Source organism: Haplochromis burtoni, unplaced genomic scaffold (assembly GCF_018398535.1).
Source record: "Haplochromis burtoni strain Fernald_Lab_line unplaced genomic scaffold, NCSU_Asbu1 Contig_368, whole genome shotgun sequence".
Classification (NCBI taxonomy): domain Eukaryota; kingdom Metazoa; phylum Chordata; class Actinopteri; order Cichliformes; family Cichlidae; genus Haplochromis; species Haplochromis burtoni.
This window is the reverse complement of record NW_024582729.1, coordinates 333,177-349,705: the sequence shown is the minus strand read 5'-3', so window position 1 is coordinate 349,705 and position 16,529 is coordinate 333,177. Positions and strand designations below refer to the sequence as shown.

At 39.1% G+C, this 16,529-nt stretch overlaps 2 protein-coding genes across 3 annotated transcripts in view; both read right to left on the bottom strand.

The window, feature by feature from the left end:
• Positions 1-5,182: 5,182 nt before the first annotated feature.
• LOC102306680 (glucagon-1) lies at positions 5,183-8,165 on the bottom strand. Its single transcript, XM_005943387.3, has 6 exons — positions 8,047-8,165; positions 7,789-7,895; positions 6,938-7,093; positions 6,267-6,383; positions 5,652-5,795; positions 5,183-5,551 (listed from the first exon to the last, which is right to left on the bottom strand). Exons 2-6 carry the CDS (start codon positions 7,884-7,886, stop codon positions 5,527-5,529), a joined length of 540 nt encoding a protein of 179 aa, XP_005943449.1. The 5' UTR covers positions 7,887-7,895; positions 8,047-8,165; the 3' UTR covers positions 5,183-5,526.
• A 1,040-nt stretch (positions 8,166-9,205) lies between these two features.
• dpp4 (dipeptidyl-peptidase 4) overlaps positions 9,206-16,529 on the bottom strand; it is a 31,175-nt gene continuing 23,851 nt past the window's right edge. Inside the window, exons 15-26 of one of the 2 annotated variants that reach the window (XM_042228938.1) lie at positions 15,892-15,945; positions 15,692-15,801; positions 15,541-15,588; positions 15,361-15,459; positions 11,730-11,799; positions 11,451-11,645; positions 11,170-11,224; positions 10,911-11,010; positions 10,769-10,827; positions 10,597-10,669; positions 10,015-10,088; positions 9,206-9,932 (exon numbers count right to left, since the gene is read on the bottom strand). In XM_042228938.1, the coding sequence (XP_042084872.1) occupies positions 9,840-9,932; positions 10,015-10,088; positions 10,597-10,669; positions 10,769-10,827; positions 10,911-11,010; positions 11,170-11,224; positions 11,451-11,645; positions 11,730-11,799; positions 15,361-15,459; positions 15,541-15,588; positions 15,692-15,801; positions 15,892-15,945 (1,030 nt within the window). In that variant the 3' untranslated portion in view covers positions 9,206-9,839. The remainder of the gene's footprint in view (positions 9,933-10,014; positions 10,089-10,596; positions 10,670-10,768; positions 10,828-10,910; positions 11,011-11,169; positions 11,225-11,450; positions 11,646-11,729; positions 11,800-15,360; positions 15,460-15,540; positions 15,589-15,691; positions 15,802-15,891; positions 15,946-16,529) is intronic. The other variant, XM_005943388.3, reaches the window with a different exon arrangement.

The window sequence follows — 16,529 nt, the reverse complement described above, 5'->3', positions numbered from 1 at the left end:
TCCTCCAGATATAAGAATGAAGCTTTTCTTATGGACTCAAATAAGTTTTGCTGGAAAACTGAATATGGAACAAGCAAAGCTTTATACTAAACAATATATATATTAGCTGTATAATACAAGTAGGCCAGCTCTAATAGTAATTTGGTATGGCTTCGCGGGCCAAATGTAATTAGGCTGCGGGCCAAATTTGGCCCGCGGGCCAGAGTTTGACACCTATGCTCTAGACTATTAAACCTTCAAGGACAATCAGTAATCACATGGCTGCAGGTGTGTAACAACTATGCCATAACTGAGTGGCAATAACACCGATTACACATCAAACTAACTTGTAATCCAGTCCTTTACAATATGAAGTGTAAAAATAACATTTTTGATTGGTGTCACTATTACTTGCTAGTGATTGTGCCATATTAATCACTCACTGGAATAGACATATCTATCATTTAATCTGACTCTCAGAAACAAAGCAATTAAATTAAACAAATAAAGTATTTTCTGATTTATTTTGGTGAGATTGTTATTTTTGGGGGTAGGGTGGGAGGGGAACCTTTTGGGAAATTAGATTTAGCATGGTAACATAGATTGGGAAATTTTGGTATGTATCGACTTTTTTTCCTCAAATTGGACAATGATGAACTCTTGAGCAACTGTACAGTAAAGCACCATGTTTTCCACTTGCATTCTCTTCGTCATCTTGTCAGTAAGTGTCATCCATGGACATGTAATCTCCTCTCCAAATGACCCTCAGTGTGTTAATATCTGAAGCTAATTATTTCTTTAAAAAACAAACAAACACCTGCATGCTGGTGAAACACTGACTGTCTTGCTGCAGGACTATGGTTCTAGAAATGCAATAATACCTTTTTTTTCTGGGAAGGGCAACATGTAATAACAGTAAAGAGTCTTAACAATGTATAATACATAGAATATTTTATTCATGTAAAATGTTACTTATATATTACTAGCATTAAGTCAGTGTTCGATTGAAGTTTTTCTTGTAGATGTTATTTTCCCATTGTCTAACTGATGGTTCTTAGATGATTTGATTAGAGAAACTAATAATGGGTCAAAAATAATAACTGTATCAAATACTTTGACCACTTCTGTGTGGAATTCTGCCTTAAAATTGGTAGTAATAGTTGTGCACTTTCTGTTAGATAATTTAAGTCACCTGTATAAACAATCAGTTCATTCTTCAATCGTTTAATGAGAATGAGAGAGAGAGAGAGAGAGAGAGAGCGAGTAAATAAAGATATTAAACTGCAGGACTGTTTATATTTTCTGTGTTGTCTTATACTTATTTTATTTATATTATACTTATTAAATTTTAATTAATTAACCTGAGATTCACTTGCTGTGGGCTAGTTTTCAACTTTCTTTGTGTTTTCAGCTTTGTGTTCATGCCGAAATACTAAAGGAAAAATTGTATGTGTGTCCTCATTAGGACAGTTATATGACAAGTTATATGACAAGTGGTTACATTGCAAAAAAATTGCAAAAAATTACTCTCTCCTGGGAGTAATTAATAAAATACTGTATACTACTTATTTACTAGAGCAGTGTTTCCCAACCACTGTGCCGCATCACATAGGTGTGCCATTGAAGATTATCTAGTTCCACCTGATTAGTACTCTAATGACATCAACACCCTATATCAGGTGTGCATAATTATTAGGCAACTTCCTTTCCTTTGGCAAAATGGGTCAAAAGAAGGACTTGACAGGCTCAGAAAAGTCAAAAATAGTGAGATATCTTGCAGAGGGATGCAGCAGTCTCAAAATTGCAAAGCTTCTGAAGTGTGATCATCGAACAATCAAGTGTTTCATTCAAAATAGTCAACAGGGAAGAAGCGTGTGGAAAAACCAAGGCGCAAAATAACTGCCCATGAACTGAGAAAAGTCAAGCGTGCAGCTGCCAAGATGCCACTTGCCACCAGTTTGGCCATATTTCAGAGCTGCAACATCACTGGAGTGCCCAAAAGCACAAGGTGTGCAATACTCAGAGACATGGCCAAGGTAAGAAAGGCTGAAAGACGACCACCACTGAACAAGACACACAAGCTGAAACGTCCAGACTGGGCCAAGAAATATCTCAAGACTGGTTTTTCTAAGGTTTTATGGACTGATGAAATGAGAGTGAGTCTTGATGGGCCAGATGGATGGGCCCGTGGCTGGATTGGTAAAGGGCAGAGAGCTCCAGTCCGACTCAGACGCCAGCAAGGTGGAGGTGGAGTACTGGTTTGGGCTGGTATCATCAAAGATGAGCTTGTGGGGCCTTTTCGGGTTGAGGATGGAGTCAAGCTCAACTCCCAGTCCTACTGCCAGTTTCTGGAAGACACCTTCTTCAAGCAGTGGTACAGGAAGAAGTCTGCATCCTTCAAGAAAACCATGAGTTCATGCAGGGCAATGCTCCATCACACGCGTCCAAGTACTCCACAGCGTGGCTGGCAAGAAAGGGTATAAAAGAAGAAAAACTAATGACATACTGTGTGAATGGACAACGAACCTTGGTAGGGAACAGCTGTTTATCTATCATGTGTCATGTGTTCTCCTGGAGTGAATCTCTTAGCACAGTTCTTGTTGAAGTATGTCCAGATGTCGGAGATCGCCTCAAATTTGTCTGTTTTCACCCATTCTGTCCACGTGTCCTTGTCATCAAATCGAAGGTGTTGCATAATTGAAATGAAACTATCTCGGGGCATTGTCTCTTTGATTACTGGCACCAGAAATCTTTCTGACCAGCAATCTAGAATGGCACCAACGAGACACATGATTGCTCTTACAAACAGAATGGAAATGAATTCCATCACTTCAACAATTGACAAATTCCAGTCCTGCTCTGCTCTGCGGGCTTGATGGACCGTACACTCCCTGATAGTCTGCAGCATTCCCAGGTCTAACAGGCAAAGGAAGCTTTGGAGCACACTTGTAATTTTACGCTGTCGGAAGATAAACAAATAGAGAATGGTAAATTTACATGAACCTCACTCTAAATGGGTTTATATAAATATCATATCTACTATGGCAGTGACAAAAACTTAGCAGACTCTGTGGGTCCAGCTTGCACAGTGAAGCACGAGCGATTTGCTACTGCACTGGGCATTCCAATGTCCTCCTCTAGCCGTCTTTTGCCGTGTGGCTCAGACAGGGCTTTCCAGTACCACGGTGCCTCTTCCGTGGAGGCATGTTGGGTTCTTGTTCCATCTCCTTTTCAGATTCCTCTGAGGAGGTATCAGTGGCTTGCTGGACAAATGAAACCTCTCCTCCATCAGAATCTGCTTCGTTCATTTCCTGAAGCAAGGCCAAAGCCTGTTGCGCGCAGAAGCTCTTCCTGCGTGGCAGTGATACGGAGGCCATCCTGATGTGCGTTCTCAGAAATGCGAACGGGAAAATGATTCTCCCTCCTGGGTCGGTCTGCTTTTATGCACAGCACTGTGCTGTAGTCATGCAATGCCACTTCCTCACATACACAGTGACAATGGAACAATGGAAGATCTGTGCTGAGAGTCAAGGAAGGTGTAAATGTGTGTCTTTCATATTTGCAGGTCAGTCAATGTGTGGGATATTTTGTATAGATACGGCAGGCATTTCTGAAAGTTGTGACACAGAGGTTTAGCCTGGCTTGGATCTGAGCAACTCTGAGTGAACAAATGCAAATGTGCCAGGCCTCAAACATAATGGGTGGTTTGCACAACAAAAGCAGGAGGAGAGTGACTCTTAAAGCTAGTCAGTGAGAACCCGGTGAGAATCGATAACAAATTTGAAACTGGTAATGGCTTCAGCACCCCTGCACCTTGCCCACTTGGATGTTAAAGGTGAGTAAGCAGCACACTCAAGGACATTTAAATCTGTTAACAGTATTGTCCTATGTCCGTTTCTCCGTCTTTGACCTCAGGAGCACCATGTTTTTGGCCCGAAAGGGAGACATACAGTAAAGACAACCCTGCGCTACCAATAGATTACTACCTATTGCTTGCATGACATGTGTGATAAATAAATAATAAATTCATGGTAACAGAAGTGGTAAAGGTATTAAGTCTGTGAAAGAACAGTCAAAAATCTGTCTTAACACATTAATAATGGTGAAGACAAAAACATTCTTTGGAATTTGATTATTAAGCTGTTAGCTAAGCAAGCCCCCCATAATATGAGCAATCCACTTACCAGTTACTTCAGTCGTTTACACCTTGCTGGAACAGTGTTACACTCCGTATTACCTTCAGAACTGCCCTAATTCCTTGTGATTGAAAAGATTCCTCAGGGTGTTTGGTCCATATTGACACAGTAGATGGTGGAAGCAGCCATAAGAAGATGACTACATTGTGGCCATAAAAAGATGAACACAGTACTCAGGTTTGCTCTGGCAGTTGAGTGATCCTAAATTTGTACCAAGGGACACAAAGTGGCAAAGGCACTATGGATCCATACTTTCATGTTTATGTCTAATTCTGACACTACCATCCAAACGTTAGAGCAGATCAATCAAGATTTATCAGACCAGTCAATGTTTTTTCCAGTCTTTGTTGTCCAATTTTGGCGAGCCCATGTGAAATTTAGCCTTTGTATCCTGTTTTAATTGACCAGAGTAGCACCGGGTGTGGTCCCCAAACCCAGTTCTGAGGCTGGGTTTGGGGATGTTCTGCATTGTTACATTGTGTTTTGATATTTGAGCTACTGTTTTCTTTTAATTCCAACAGTTTTCACAGACACGATTATCCTTATATTTTCTTCACATATTAAGATTTTGAAGTGGGTGCAAAATGTACAGCTTTTATGAGCTCACACAAATCAAGCATTATTACAGATTAAACCACTTCTTCATGCTTTTCATTGTGCTGACTGTTTTTCTATTCATTTTTTAAAAATGGCTTTGCAGGTTGGACTGTTCCTTGGAAAAAATAAGCTCTCTAGATGTGTCATTTTATGTTCTAGTTCAGTATTATAAGAATTACAATACTGTGATAATTAGTTTTAATACTTAAATACTTTTAAAGTGTTTTTGTCTGAATATTTTTTATATAATTTTACTTAATTAACCTTTAAATACAAATGTTTCGCAGCATTTACCGGTGCATGTTTACATGAATAAAGAATCCAGATCCTTCCTCAACCACATATCTATACATTTCTATGAAGTTCATCTTTGTAATATAAAACAGGACTGAAGCTGAAAAAACAGTGACTGAAAACTTTATTTTGCAGAGCAGAATATTAATATAATGACAATCATAAGCTAGATGTGCTTTCCATAGGTCTACCTGAGATTGAGCGTTTTTGTGTTCATGTTAAAAATATAGAAAATAATTTAAAATTGTAAATTGTAAAATTGAATTTCTTCTTTTGTGTAATGTAAATTATACGGAAGAGTATTTTATATGTTTTGTGTCTTTGCCTTACATTCACAAAAAGTAAAAAAGAAAAACTTAAATATAGTTTTGACAATACATCATGCAAAGCAGAATGGCTTTCAATTCCTCCTGTGTATGGCTTTGTTTACAGCATGCAGGGAGCGACCTGGAGCAGACTCTCATTCATCTGCTTGTCTTTTCTTACTGAAAAGAAAGAAAATTACAATCACGGCAATGCTCAGTCAATAAAAAAGACCTTTAACCTCTAGCATTTGCCAAATCAGCCATGATGATTTGATGTTACCTTTCCCCTGAAGGCTTGGAGGTCATGACCCAGAGTAAATATTCCTTGGCGGCCATGGAATCCAGTACCTTGTTCACATCGCTGGTGAAGCTTCCATCTACGTGCCTCTTGCTGAATGTTTCACCCCATCTTTCCATTTCAGATCTGAGTATGTACACAGGCACACAATGTAAACACTGCCCCCTAATGGTCAGTAACCCCACAGTATGGAAACCTGACAATTTAGCTGTAAAATTTGATCTGCACTGGAGAAATCATCAGTTTTTCATATGATTATTTTCATCATAAGTGAAAAGATTGTTCTGGTGTAATCATTTCCTAACTGCTTCATTGTCTCTTTGCATGGTTCATGTCTCATTGCACAGTGTGAGTAAGATATGATCAACACAGTGGAAAAGTTCAAGTGGTTTATTTTGGCACAATCACAAGAAACACTAAGGGAAAAAAGCAGTGGAAAGGGGGAAAAAGGTTGAAGAAGCAAGAAGAATCAGCTGATTAGCTCGAGTTCTCTGTTTTGCTCTCCCCATCATGGTGGAATCAGACACAAGCAGGCCATTTTAGAAGGTTTGGGTATTGTAGGAGGAGATGCACGTGAAGAAAAGAAGGGCGGCCTACTCTCTTCGGACTTGTCCAGACTTGAGGTTGGCAACAAAGTCTTTGATTGCCTGGTCTTTGAGGAAGGAGCTTACATCACTGGTGAAGGTGCCATCTGCATGTCGCTTCTCGCCAGCACTAAAAAACACAGACACGGACCACTTGATATGTCTTTTTTATACTAATGGAACATATGAGTCAATTATAAAGGCGCTTTCTTATTTGAGGTACCTTATATTTACACTCTAGTGCTTTTAAATGTAAGATTTTACATTTACAAGTATAAAAGATCAACTCACTAAAGACTCACTAAAGACTGGCTCTGAATTCCTCACAAAATGTGTGGCTTGCTGGGCACATGTGTCAGATGCTTTGGAAATAACCTGTTTAAGGCCAATGGACAGGCAAATAGAGAAATACTTCTTTTATTATTATTCTTATGACCCCTCTGATTTATCTGCAGAGGCTTTAGAAGGGCCAGGCCCCTAGTTTGAGAGCCAAAATGCATATAAATACATGAGATGTTAGGCTGCTTTTCTTGCATACTCCTTTACTGCTGCTACTTTAAGCACTATGTTGTATTACGTGTTTCACTTGTACAATTGAACACTACTCTGCTAGTATCCTTGGCTACTTTAAAAGATCAGTTCTAGTGTCTTTTATCACAAATTTCACACTGTTTTCACACTGACCCGCTCCTCTTGTTGTTCATCAGCCACCGAACAAAGTCCTGTGCTTTCCTGTCCTCCAGATATTTACTGTAGTCATTTGAGAAAGTTCCCTCTGAATGTCTCTTCATGCTCGACAACTCCACAGGCTCGTCATTTAATGTGTTGTCTGATTCAAAACTGCAAGGGAGAGCAAAGTAGGTACCACTGAAGTGTTTTCCATAGCATATCATATTTCTACATATCTATATAAATCTCTAGGAACACTAGGAGTATAAAAAAGAGAAGTAAAAGAAAGGGGAACCGAAAGGAAGCACTTTATTCTTAAACTTAGCATTGTCATATATAGTACATGTATCCTTTGCCCTTCCCTTTAATCCTACATTATGTATCACTTGTTTCAGGGTCACACTAAAAAGTTAATCAACCATAGGTTCTATGAGTCAGTATCAGGTCATGTAGGAATTTACACTACAATAAAAACAGTTTTTAATTGCATTTCAGCATAATCTTTAAAGCTTTTTCTTGTTTTTTAATTCAGTTGGAGAGACTTTTTCTCATATGGAAAATATCTTCTAAAATATCTTCTAATTTCTTTTTGACGTAATTTATAGTTGACCTAGCTCTGAATTATGTTTCAATAGGCTCAGGATACTGGGGAGCTTCCCATAATGCACTAAGCATTTCTTTTCCCTCTGTTTTTTTATACACCCCTACTGTTTAATCACTGTAAGGTCTTTACCTTACAGTATAACTATTGTTGTGAATCTGTGCTATATAGATAAAATTGAATGGAATTGTTCTTGTGATTTAGTCACAAGAGTAACACAAGGGTGCTAAAAACAGCTTTATCTTAAAGAAGCGTTTCGTTGTACCTTAAGCTGTCATCAGCATCATGCAGAGGAACCTGCCAACTGCTCTGGACAAAGCCGAGGACCAGGAGGATGCCAGCCAGGGAGTGAATGCTTTTCATGGTGGTGACCTGTAACAGGGGACAACACACACAAAAAAGAAATAAAACATTCAACCTAACAAAGAAACATTTCCCCCACCCAGAAAAAAAAAAACCAAGAAAAAAGAACTTGACGGCTAAAAGTAAAATACCTTCTCCACTGCAACAAGATACAACTCACCTTTTCTTCTTTCTTTCCAAACACCCGCTGTTAGTTCCACTGCTTATTGCTGGTGTCTGCATCTAACCACCCTCTCTCACTTTGCAGCCTTATATATTGAAAGAAGAGCTGCATAGGTGGGTCTTTTTCCCACTCTTAGAGTAACAGTTCCACCTATTACTCTAAACCTATTAGACACACCCATTACACACGGGGCCTGTTGACTGAATAGATGAGCCGACCGTTTGCTCATGAAGGAAAGGTGCCAGTCAAGCGTGATGCCAGCTGGTCCTTCAGTGTTAAGGTCAAACAACCGCAGTTCATCCTGTCAAACAGAAAGTTGGGGAGATGCTTTAATGTGCTACTGTGTCATTGCAATCGGAAGCAATATTTGTGGCGTCATAACTGGATGGAGGTTGTGGAGTCTTCCGTTCAGAATCAAAAGATCGGAAATCTCTCTCCCCCCCCTTTTTTGCATCAGTTGCAGTTATTTCTGTTTAACCAAGCTGACTATTCAATAATAAATACACACATACAGGTGGATGATGCTACATGACTGTCACACATAGACCAGATATTTAATTTGCTGGAAATTAAGGTTTATTAGTACAGGATCAGGGCTGGAACCTTTCACTTTGACACCAAATTTTACTGACTTTTTTTTGTGACATTGAATATTGATCATGAAATAACATTTTTGTTTAGAGCACTGACATCCAGAAATATTATTCAGGTGCTGGATTTAAACATAAGCTTAGTGACATCCCTCTTCCCCATATTTAGATTTTCCTGGTGCTGTGGATCCACGGCTGGATCAGGAGGGGTCAAGGAATCCCAAAGAGGCGTTGAATGCACAACACTACTCAGTATCAACTGGGTCTATATAATGAAGGAGAAAATCAACAAGACTGTCTTCATATAGTGTCACAGATTTTTACAAAGGGACAAGAAAACTTCAGGTATTACTATTTCATCACCGGGACCTTTCCCCCCAAGAGTTCCGATACTACATGGAACCAACTGTTTGATATGACACATATTTAAACCAGATGTCTTTGACAAAAAACTCCCACTAACCCAGGTACACTAGTTTTCACCTGAGCTACACCCAACCCACTAATGACACCATACTTTAAATACCCCTTAAAATTGAAAGTGAAGCAAGAAGATATTTTTTTCCTCATTGTTAATTATTTATTACATTAGAAAAAACTCCATTAACAGTTGTACAAATGTCATAAAACTGTATTAAATACTTTGATGTGTCTATGCTTAATACAATGCTGTAGAAATTTTAAATGTCCAAGTAGTTCAGGTTCACTAAAATATTCCATTACACTCAGTTCCCATTTCATTCTTTGCATTATTATACTTTTTCTGCTGGCCATGAAATGACATTTTAAACAATAAATGTACACATTTCTAGAAAAATAATTTTTTCACATATAGGTTTTACAAGGAACCATATCAGCTTTAATTCTTAAAGAGACAGATATTTTTAAAAGAACATATTACACACTTTTTGACTTACCATTATTTTATTAAATTAGAACGTATCAGATTGTTTTTTGTACCCGATGAAGGTCAGTTGGACTGAAACGTTGTGGTTTAATAAAATAACACAGAGCAAGATGTTTGTTGTTAATTCAGAGCTTTTTTAAACTAAATGAACATATCTAAAACAAGCTCTCATAGACACAGAATAACATTAGATCTGGGACAGTTTTGCACCCATTAATTTTCCAATACTAAATGAGTTTACATGTATTTTTTTGCCTATCTTTATTCATAGAAAATAAAAACAGATTTTGGTTTTATGCAAAGCACCTGAGTAGAAAGTGAGTCATGTGGGTATAGACATGTTGATTGGCAGCACCAGCGAGCCCATGATCCTTGTCTGTGTACCACTGAAAGAAGAAAGCATTATATGTATGAGTGTTTCATGACATTGGTCCCACAATTGTCTGTTGCATTTCCCAAGTTGCTCACCATGGCCTCAAAGTCCACCTGCTCCTCAACCAGAGCTTCTGAGATCTCTGCTGCCTGCTGGAAATGGACATTGTCTAGAAAAACAAACCGAACAATAAGGCAGGGTTCCGTTGAAAGGTAACATAGTGGTATGATCATGGCCATTACTTTTGTCAGTGCTGATCAAGTTGCAAGTGTTGGATCTATTTATTTTACATCAGTCTGTATGAATTTGTTGATAATGATAAGTGCTATAATAATAATACTAATGAATTTTCTGCAATAGTATTGGCATTCAATTTAAAAAAGATGAAAAAAGTGTGCTTTACCAACCACATGTAGAAATTCAAACTAGTCTAGAACATTTCAGTTTAGTTTTCTATAACCACATTAATTTTGTTGCACTTTTCCAACGTCAGGAGATGGCTATGAGGAATGCATCTAAAACCTCCTGTTTGAAAAGGCAGGGCTGCAAATGTATTCTGTCACAGCAAATGAAAAATAAACTCTCACACTTATTGTTATTATGTTTTAGGCTTATGTTGCCCCCCAAAATTATAAAATAATAAACAGACACAAACATAGAGGCCTTGTGTTGCTCACCATCGGCTGTTCCATGAACAAGAAGATACTGCACTGAATGGAAGTTCCTGGCCCTGCCAGTTACTGTTGTGTTCTGCACACAGTCAGATTTAATTTTTATGCGTCAACAAAGACAATCGCACAGCTGAAAATAAAGGACAGAGAACTTGATATTCCTGGCTGTGAAACTTACATCGTAACCTTCAGAATTCTGTGAAGGCAATTTCATGTAACGCTCTGTGTAGATGGAATCTGGTACAAATAGACAGATAGTTGCAGATGTTATTATTTCATATCATTAATGGGATTGTAAAAAGTGACAGCAAAAGAAATACCATAATAGCGCCATTTGGAGACTGGAGCAACTGCCATTCCACACTTGAAAACTCCACTGCCAGATCCCAAGACCATGGATGTGACATATCCTCCGTAGGACTGTTAAATATAAAAAACTCATTACTGCAGATCATCTATTGTCTTGAGTACATGCCAAACACATTGACTTGTGAGTGAAACATTAACTTGCACTAAAACATTCTCAATGTGTTTAACCGTTGTGGCGTTTTTGTTTAACACAAAGTCTTCACTACTTACCCATCCCCAAATAGCAACTCTGTCTTTGTCAATGAATCCCATTTTGATGAATTCCCTTGAAAAAAAAGAGATATGAATTTAATATGGATAAGGGGATGACAAGAACTTCTGCTGATCATTGCCATCATTGACTCGTGATATTTCCGCTACACTAAGTTTCTTTCTAAATGGGAGTCACAGAAACAAGTAAAATCCAGTTTTATCAAACTTGCTGGAGCAAAGAAGGAACCTGTTTGTTTGAGATGCACTGACTTGTCTAAACTCCTCCTCACTTTCCTTACCTGGCTGCTGTTATCTGATCTTCCACCTCTTTGGTTCCCAGGCTTTTGTAAATTTCATACATTAACTTGTCGCCCTGGTAACCGCTCCCTCTTCCGTCAAAGCTAGCAACAATGATTTTCTCAGTGCTTGCCAGGTAGGTGGACCAGTTTACCCTGTAGACGTAGTTTACTTTCTGACTGCATGGACCTGCGTACCTGGAACATCAAGCACATTCAGAATGAGTTTTTTGGCCCTACTTTAAAAAGTCTTTTCGTTTTATTTTTTAAATGAACTCTTACACATCGATCAGTAAAGGGTACTTCTTGGACTCATCAAAGCCTGGAGGCAAAATCATCTGGTACCAGAGATCTGTCAAAAATATGAACATAAAAAGAGTAGTAGGTATAAGACATGTAGTAAAATAAATAATGAAACAATGTACAAATAATAATTTCATGCTGGTCAGAATTGAACCCATGGTACTGCATTCCAGCCATGGAACATTAGGATGCCTGCTCAACCAGAGAGCTACATTATTTGTCATAATTGTTTGTTTTTTTCATGACAGTTTTCCAATGGGCCACCTTCAGGGAAGGTTTACCTGCTTAAACCTTCCATCGTGCAAGCTGATGTCCTCTATGTTGACTGGTATTTGGACATCCACTGCTTTTTATTCAAAATGCCAAATTATTCTTTTTATTTCCAAATTTTGCTAATGGCAGATCATATTTAAAACATGCCTGTCTTTTCCAATAATAAATATAAACAAGTATTAGTGAATGTCATTAATGTAAAAGATATTGCATATATCAGTGCCAGTATCTACCTATTGATCCATTCTCTTCCGTTTATACTTAGCAGAGTTGCAGGGGGGGCTAGAGTCTATCCCAGCTACCATAGGGTGACCCTCGACAGATTGCCAGTCTGTTGCAGGGCTAGCAACAGACTGGCATCTAACACAGAGAGAACATACAAACTCCACATAGAAATGCCCTGGGCAGATTGTGGCCTCGGGATCTTCTGGCTGTGAAGCAACAGTGCTAACCACTGCTACTACTATGAATGCTACTACGCATGAAACCCCAGTGCAAGGGGTTACACAAAGAGGATGTGGGACCCATGGAATCTCCGATACCCAGCATCCAAACTGACGGCGAAACAACTAGTAGCTCGGTGTTCCAGCATTCGGAAGAAGGAACTGCTATCACAGCTGGAGATCATTGAGGTACAACAGAAATGCTATGGCAAGGGGGAGCCAGGATGATACGTCATATCATCACCCCCACCTGAGATTGGGTACCAAGCCCCAAATATGATGGAACAACGGGCGTTGAGTGCGAGAGCAGCTGATCTGAAATGTAAGATCATGGTGAAACTGGAAACCTGGACCCTTCCTAGCCAGTTACCAAGACTATGTGAAGTACCCCCTTGAAGGTCTACTAAAAGATGTGAATGCAGCAACAATCCCTACTGCAACCATCAACGAAACCAACCAGCTGATATACACCATGAAACGAGTGATCATGGGGATCCATGTAAAAAAAAAAAAAATTGTAATATAAAAGTATTTTGCTGTGTATTTTACAGTTTTTTACTGTTTTTCTAGAATATCATTAAATTTACATAAATAGACTGTCATGTTACATTTCAAATGAAAAATAGCATAAAATCAGTGTAAATGTAATAAAACATAATTTTCTTGTTTTTAAATATATTTGTCTGTACATATGCATATTTAGATTGTTAAAATACATTCACAAATGTATCATAATTTCACAAAATATTTGTCTGTTATTTCAAATGTAATACTATGGAAAGATATATAAAATGATTCTTATAAACTTTTTTTCACATTAAATAATGTTATTTAGGGCGATCGTGGCTCAAGAGTTGGCAGTGCGTCTTGTAATCAGAGGTTGCCAGTTCAAGCTCAGACAGTCTCAGTTGTTGTGTCCTTGGGCAAGACACTTCACCTACCACCTACTGGTGATGGCCAGAGGGGCCGATGGCGCGATATGGCAGCCTGCTTCTGTCAGTCTGCCCCAGGGCAGCTGTGGCTACAACTGTAGCTGCCTCCACCAGTGTGTGAATGTGAGAGTGAATGAATAGTGGATTGTAAAGCGCTTTGAGGGTCTCGAAAAGCGCTATATAAATGCAATCCATTATTATTTAAACCAACTGTTAACTGTATATTTCTGTACATTTAAGTATTATTATTCATATTGCCGCATTCATTGACCTTGTTTATAGGTAATTTCATTGTTTAATCACATTAAAATGTTCCTAATTTAATGTTTAAAAGCACTTGAAAAAGGCAAAATCCCATGTAAAATTAGGGCAACAAACTGTATTGTCATTACTGAAAATAACCGTATTTTTATGAGAAAGTTATTTCTGTTATTTTATGGTATTATTTTGGCGCACCGCTGCCGGAATATTACTGTTTTTTCAGGATTTAATTTTTACAGTGTACAAGATGATGGAGAAGGACACTAGAGGCCAAGATCATGGTAGCACGCAGGTGCTATGAAGAAAGGGTTGCTTAATAAATATAGCAGGCTGCCCCTACCTGAGGTCATGGAAACTACCAAGCAAAGACTCACAGACACTTGAAGAGATGCTGGCCAAAGGAGGCAATAGAAGCCACTGACATAAAGATCAGGAAGCTTGCAACCATGCCTGGAGGGTTTCACCCCAAGTCCAGCACCCTAAGGCTGTACGCTAAGTGGTAGGAAGGAGGTTGGGGACAAGTGAGTGTCAGCACCACAGTCCAGGATGAAACAATGAACATCCACATCAGGAAGATGGCTCGAACCGACCACATGCTCAGTGAATACCTCAGGAGCAGAAACCCAAGAAAGAGGAGGAGAGAGGAACCATCATGGAAGGAAGGCCCCTGCAGGTATGTACCACCGGCAGATAGAGGAGGTGGCTGACATCCAGAAATCCTACCAGTGGCTGGACAAAGCTGGACTGAAAGACAGCACAGAGGCACTAATCATGGCAGCACAAGAACAAGCTCTGAGCACAAGATCCATAGAGGCTGGGGTCTATCACACCAGGCAAGACCCCAGGTGCAGGCTGTGTAAAGATGCCCTGAGACAATCCAGCACATAACAGCAGGGTGCAAGATGCTAGCAGGCAAGGCATACATGGAACGCCATATCCAAGTGGCCGGCACAGTATACAGAAACATCTGTGCAGAATATGGCCTGGAAGCTCCGAGGTCAAAATAGGAGACACCCCCTAGGGTGGTGGAGAATGACCAAACTAAGATCCTGTGGGACAAGATACAGACGGACAAAATGGCGGTGGCTAACCAACCGGACATAGTAGTGGTGGACAAGCAGAGGAAGACGGCTGTAGTGATAGAGCTAGCGATACAGAATGACAGCAACATCAGGAAGAAGGAAGATGAGAAGCTGGAGAAGTACCAAGCGCTCAGAGAAGAGCTTGAAAAGATGTGCAGGGTGAAGGTAACAGTGGTAATTGGAGCGCTTGGTGCAGTGACCCCCCAAGCTAGGCAAGTGGCTCCAGCAGATCCCAGGACCAACATCTGAGATCTGTTTCTGCGAACATCAAAAAAAAAAAAAATAAACATACTAGATTTGTAATTGACCCAGATACTCTAATGAAAGGGATTTTAAGAATTTTATCTCATGTTTAAAAACATCTACAGTGTAGTGGGGTTGAGGTTTAAAATGGGCAAAGCCAACTGCATATGGTTCAAGATTATGCTTATCCGTTGCCATTGACAAAATATTCTGGCAATCTAATTGTGTAAAAAAAACCAAAAGCTTTCTGCAGGGTCGTTGTTTATTATTGCTATTGGATTATCATTAGAGAGTATAGTCAAAAATGTTATCAGCTCAAAATGAAACTGATGGGGAAAGTCTTAAAGGAAAAATTATCATTTCTGCATTCACTTACTGTATTCGCCCAATTTGATGGTGCCTTGACGCATGGTTGGCATTTGAATACCAGAAATCATGCTCACAAATTCCTTGTTGTCTTCCAAAACTCTTTGCTCTACAAATGTACAAATACAAGAAAGTTATTGGAATACTTTTTTTTTCTGGACTGCAGAACCAGTTGCATACTGTAACTTACCTCTGTTGTTTATGTTATCCATGAGAGAATAGAAAGGAGTGCCAGGACCTTTGAGTAAGGAATATGATGATATAATTAACTCAAATGATCCAAAAACTCTAGAGAGAATAAGAGGTAGGTTTTTACGAATCAGAAAGAGAATAAAACTGACCACTGCAGCTCATGCGGTAATAGGAGGCATTGTGGCTGAAGTAAGCGGAGTTATACCAACAGTTTTCACGTAGATTACACGTCAGACACTTTGTTTCTTGTTGTGTTCGCCTAAAACATATAAAAAATGCCCACATAGCAATTCTTATTGAATTTCTTAATGAAAGATAAAGGATAAAACATGAAAATCATTATTCTTACTTGTAAACGTTTCTTCCTCCTGGCTTGCCACCCTCTTCATTACTTGAAAAATATCTGAGGAGTAATCGGTAAGAAAGAGTGAGGCAGGAGTTTTAAGAATGTAGCAAAGTAGGAATAAAGCTTGAAGGACACTAGTATGGAGACTTTGGAATTCTTAATTATAATCAGTGGCAATCAGACAATACCAAAACCTACATGGCCCCATGTAAAAAAGTGATTGCCCTCTAAACCGAATAATTGGTTTGGCCACCCTTATCAGCAAAAACTGCAATCAAGCATTTGCGATAATTGGCAGTGAGTCTTTTACAGCACTGCGGAGGAATTTTGGCCCACTCATCTTTGTAGAATTGTTGTAATTCAGCCACATTAGAGGGTTTTCAGATATGAACCACCTTTTTAAGATCACGCCACAGCATGTCAATCTGAGTCAGGTCAGGACTTTGACTAGGCCACTCCAAAGTCTTCATTTAGTTTTTCCTTCAGAGGTGAACTTGCTGGTGTGTTTTGGATCATCAAGATGATTTTTTTTTTCCAAAATTGACACGAGCCTTTATCTTCCTTTTTCCTAGTAGCAATTTTTGTCTCAGAACTCTCCAGGCCATTTTGTGTCTTTCGTATTGTGGAGTCACAAACACTGA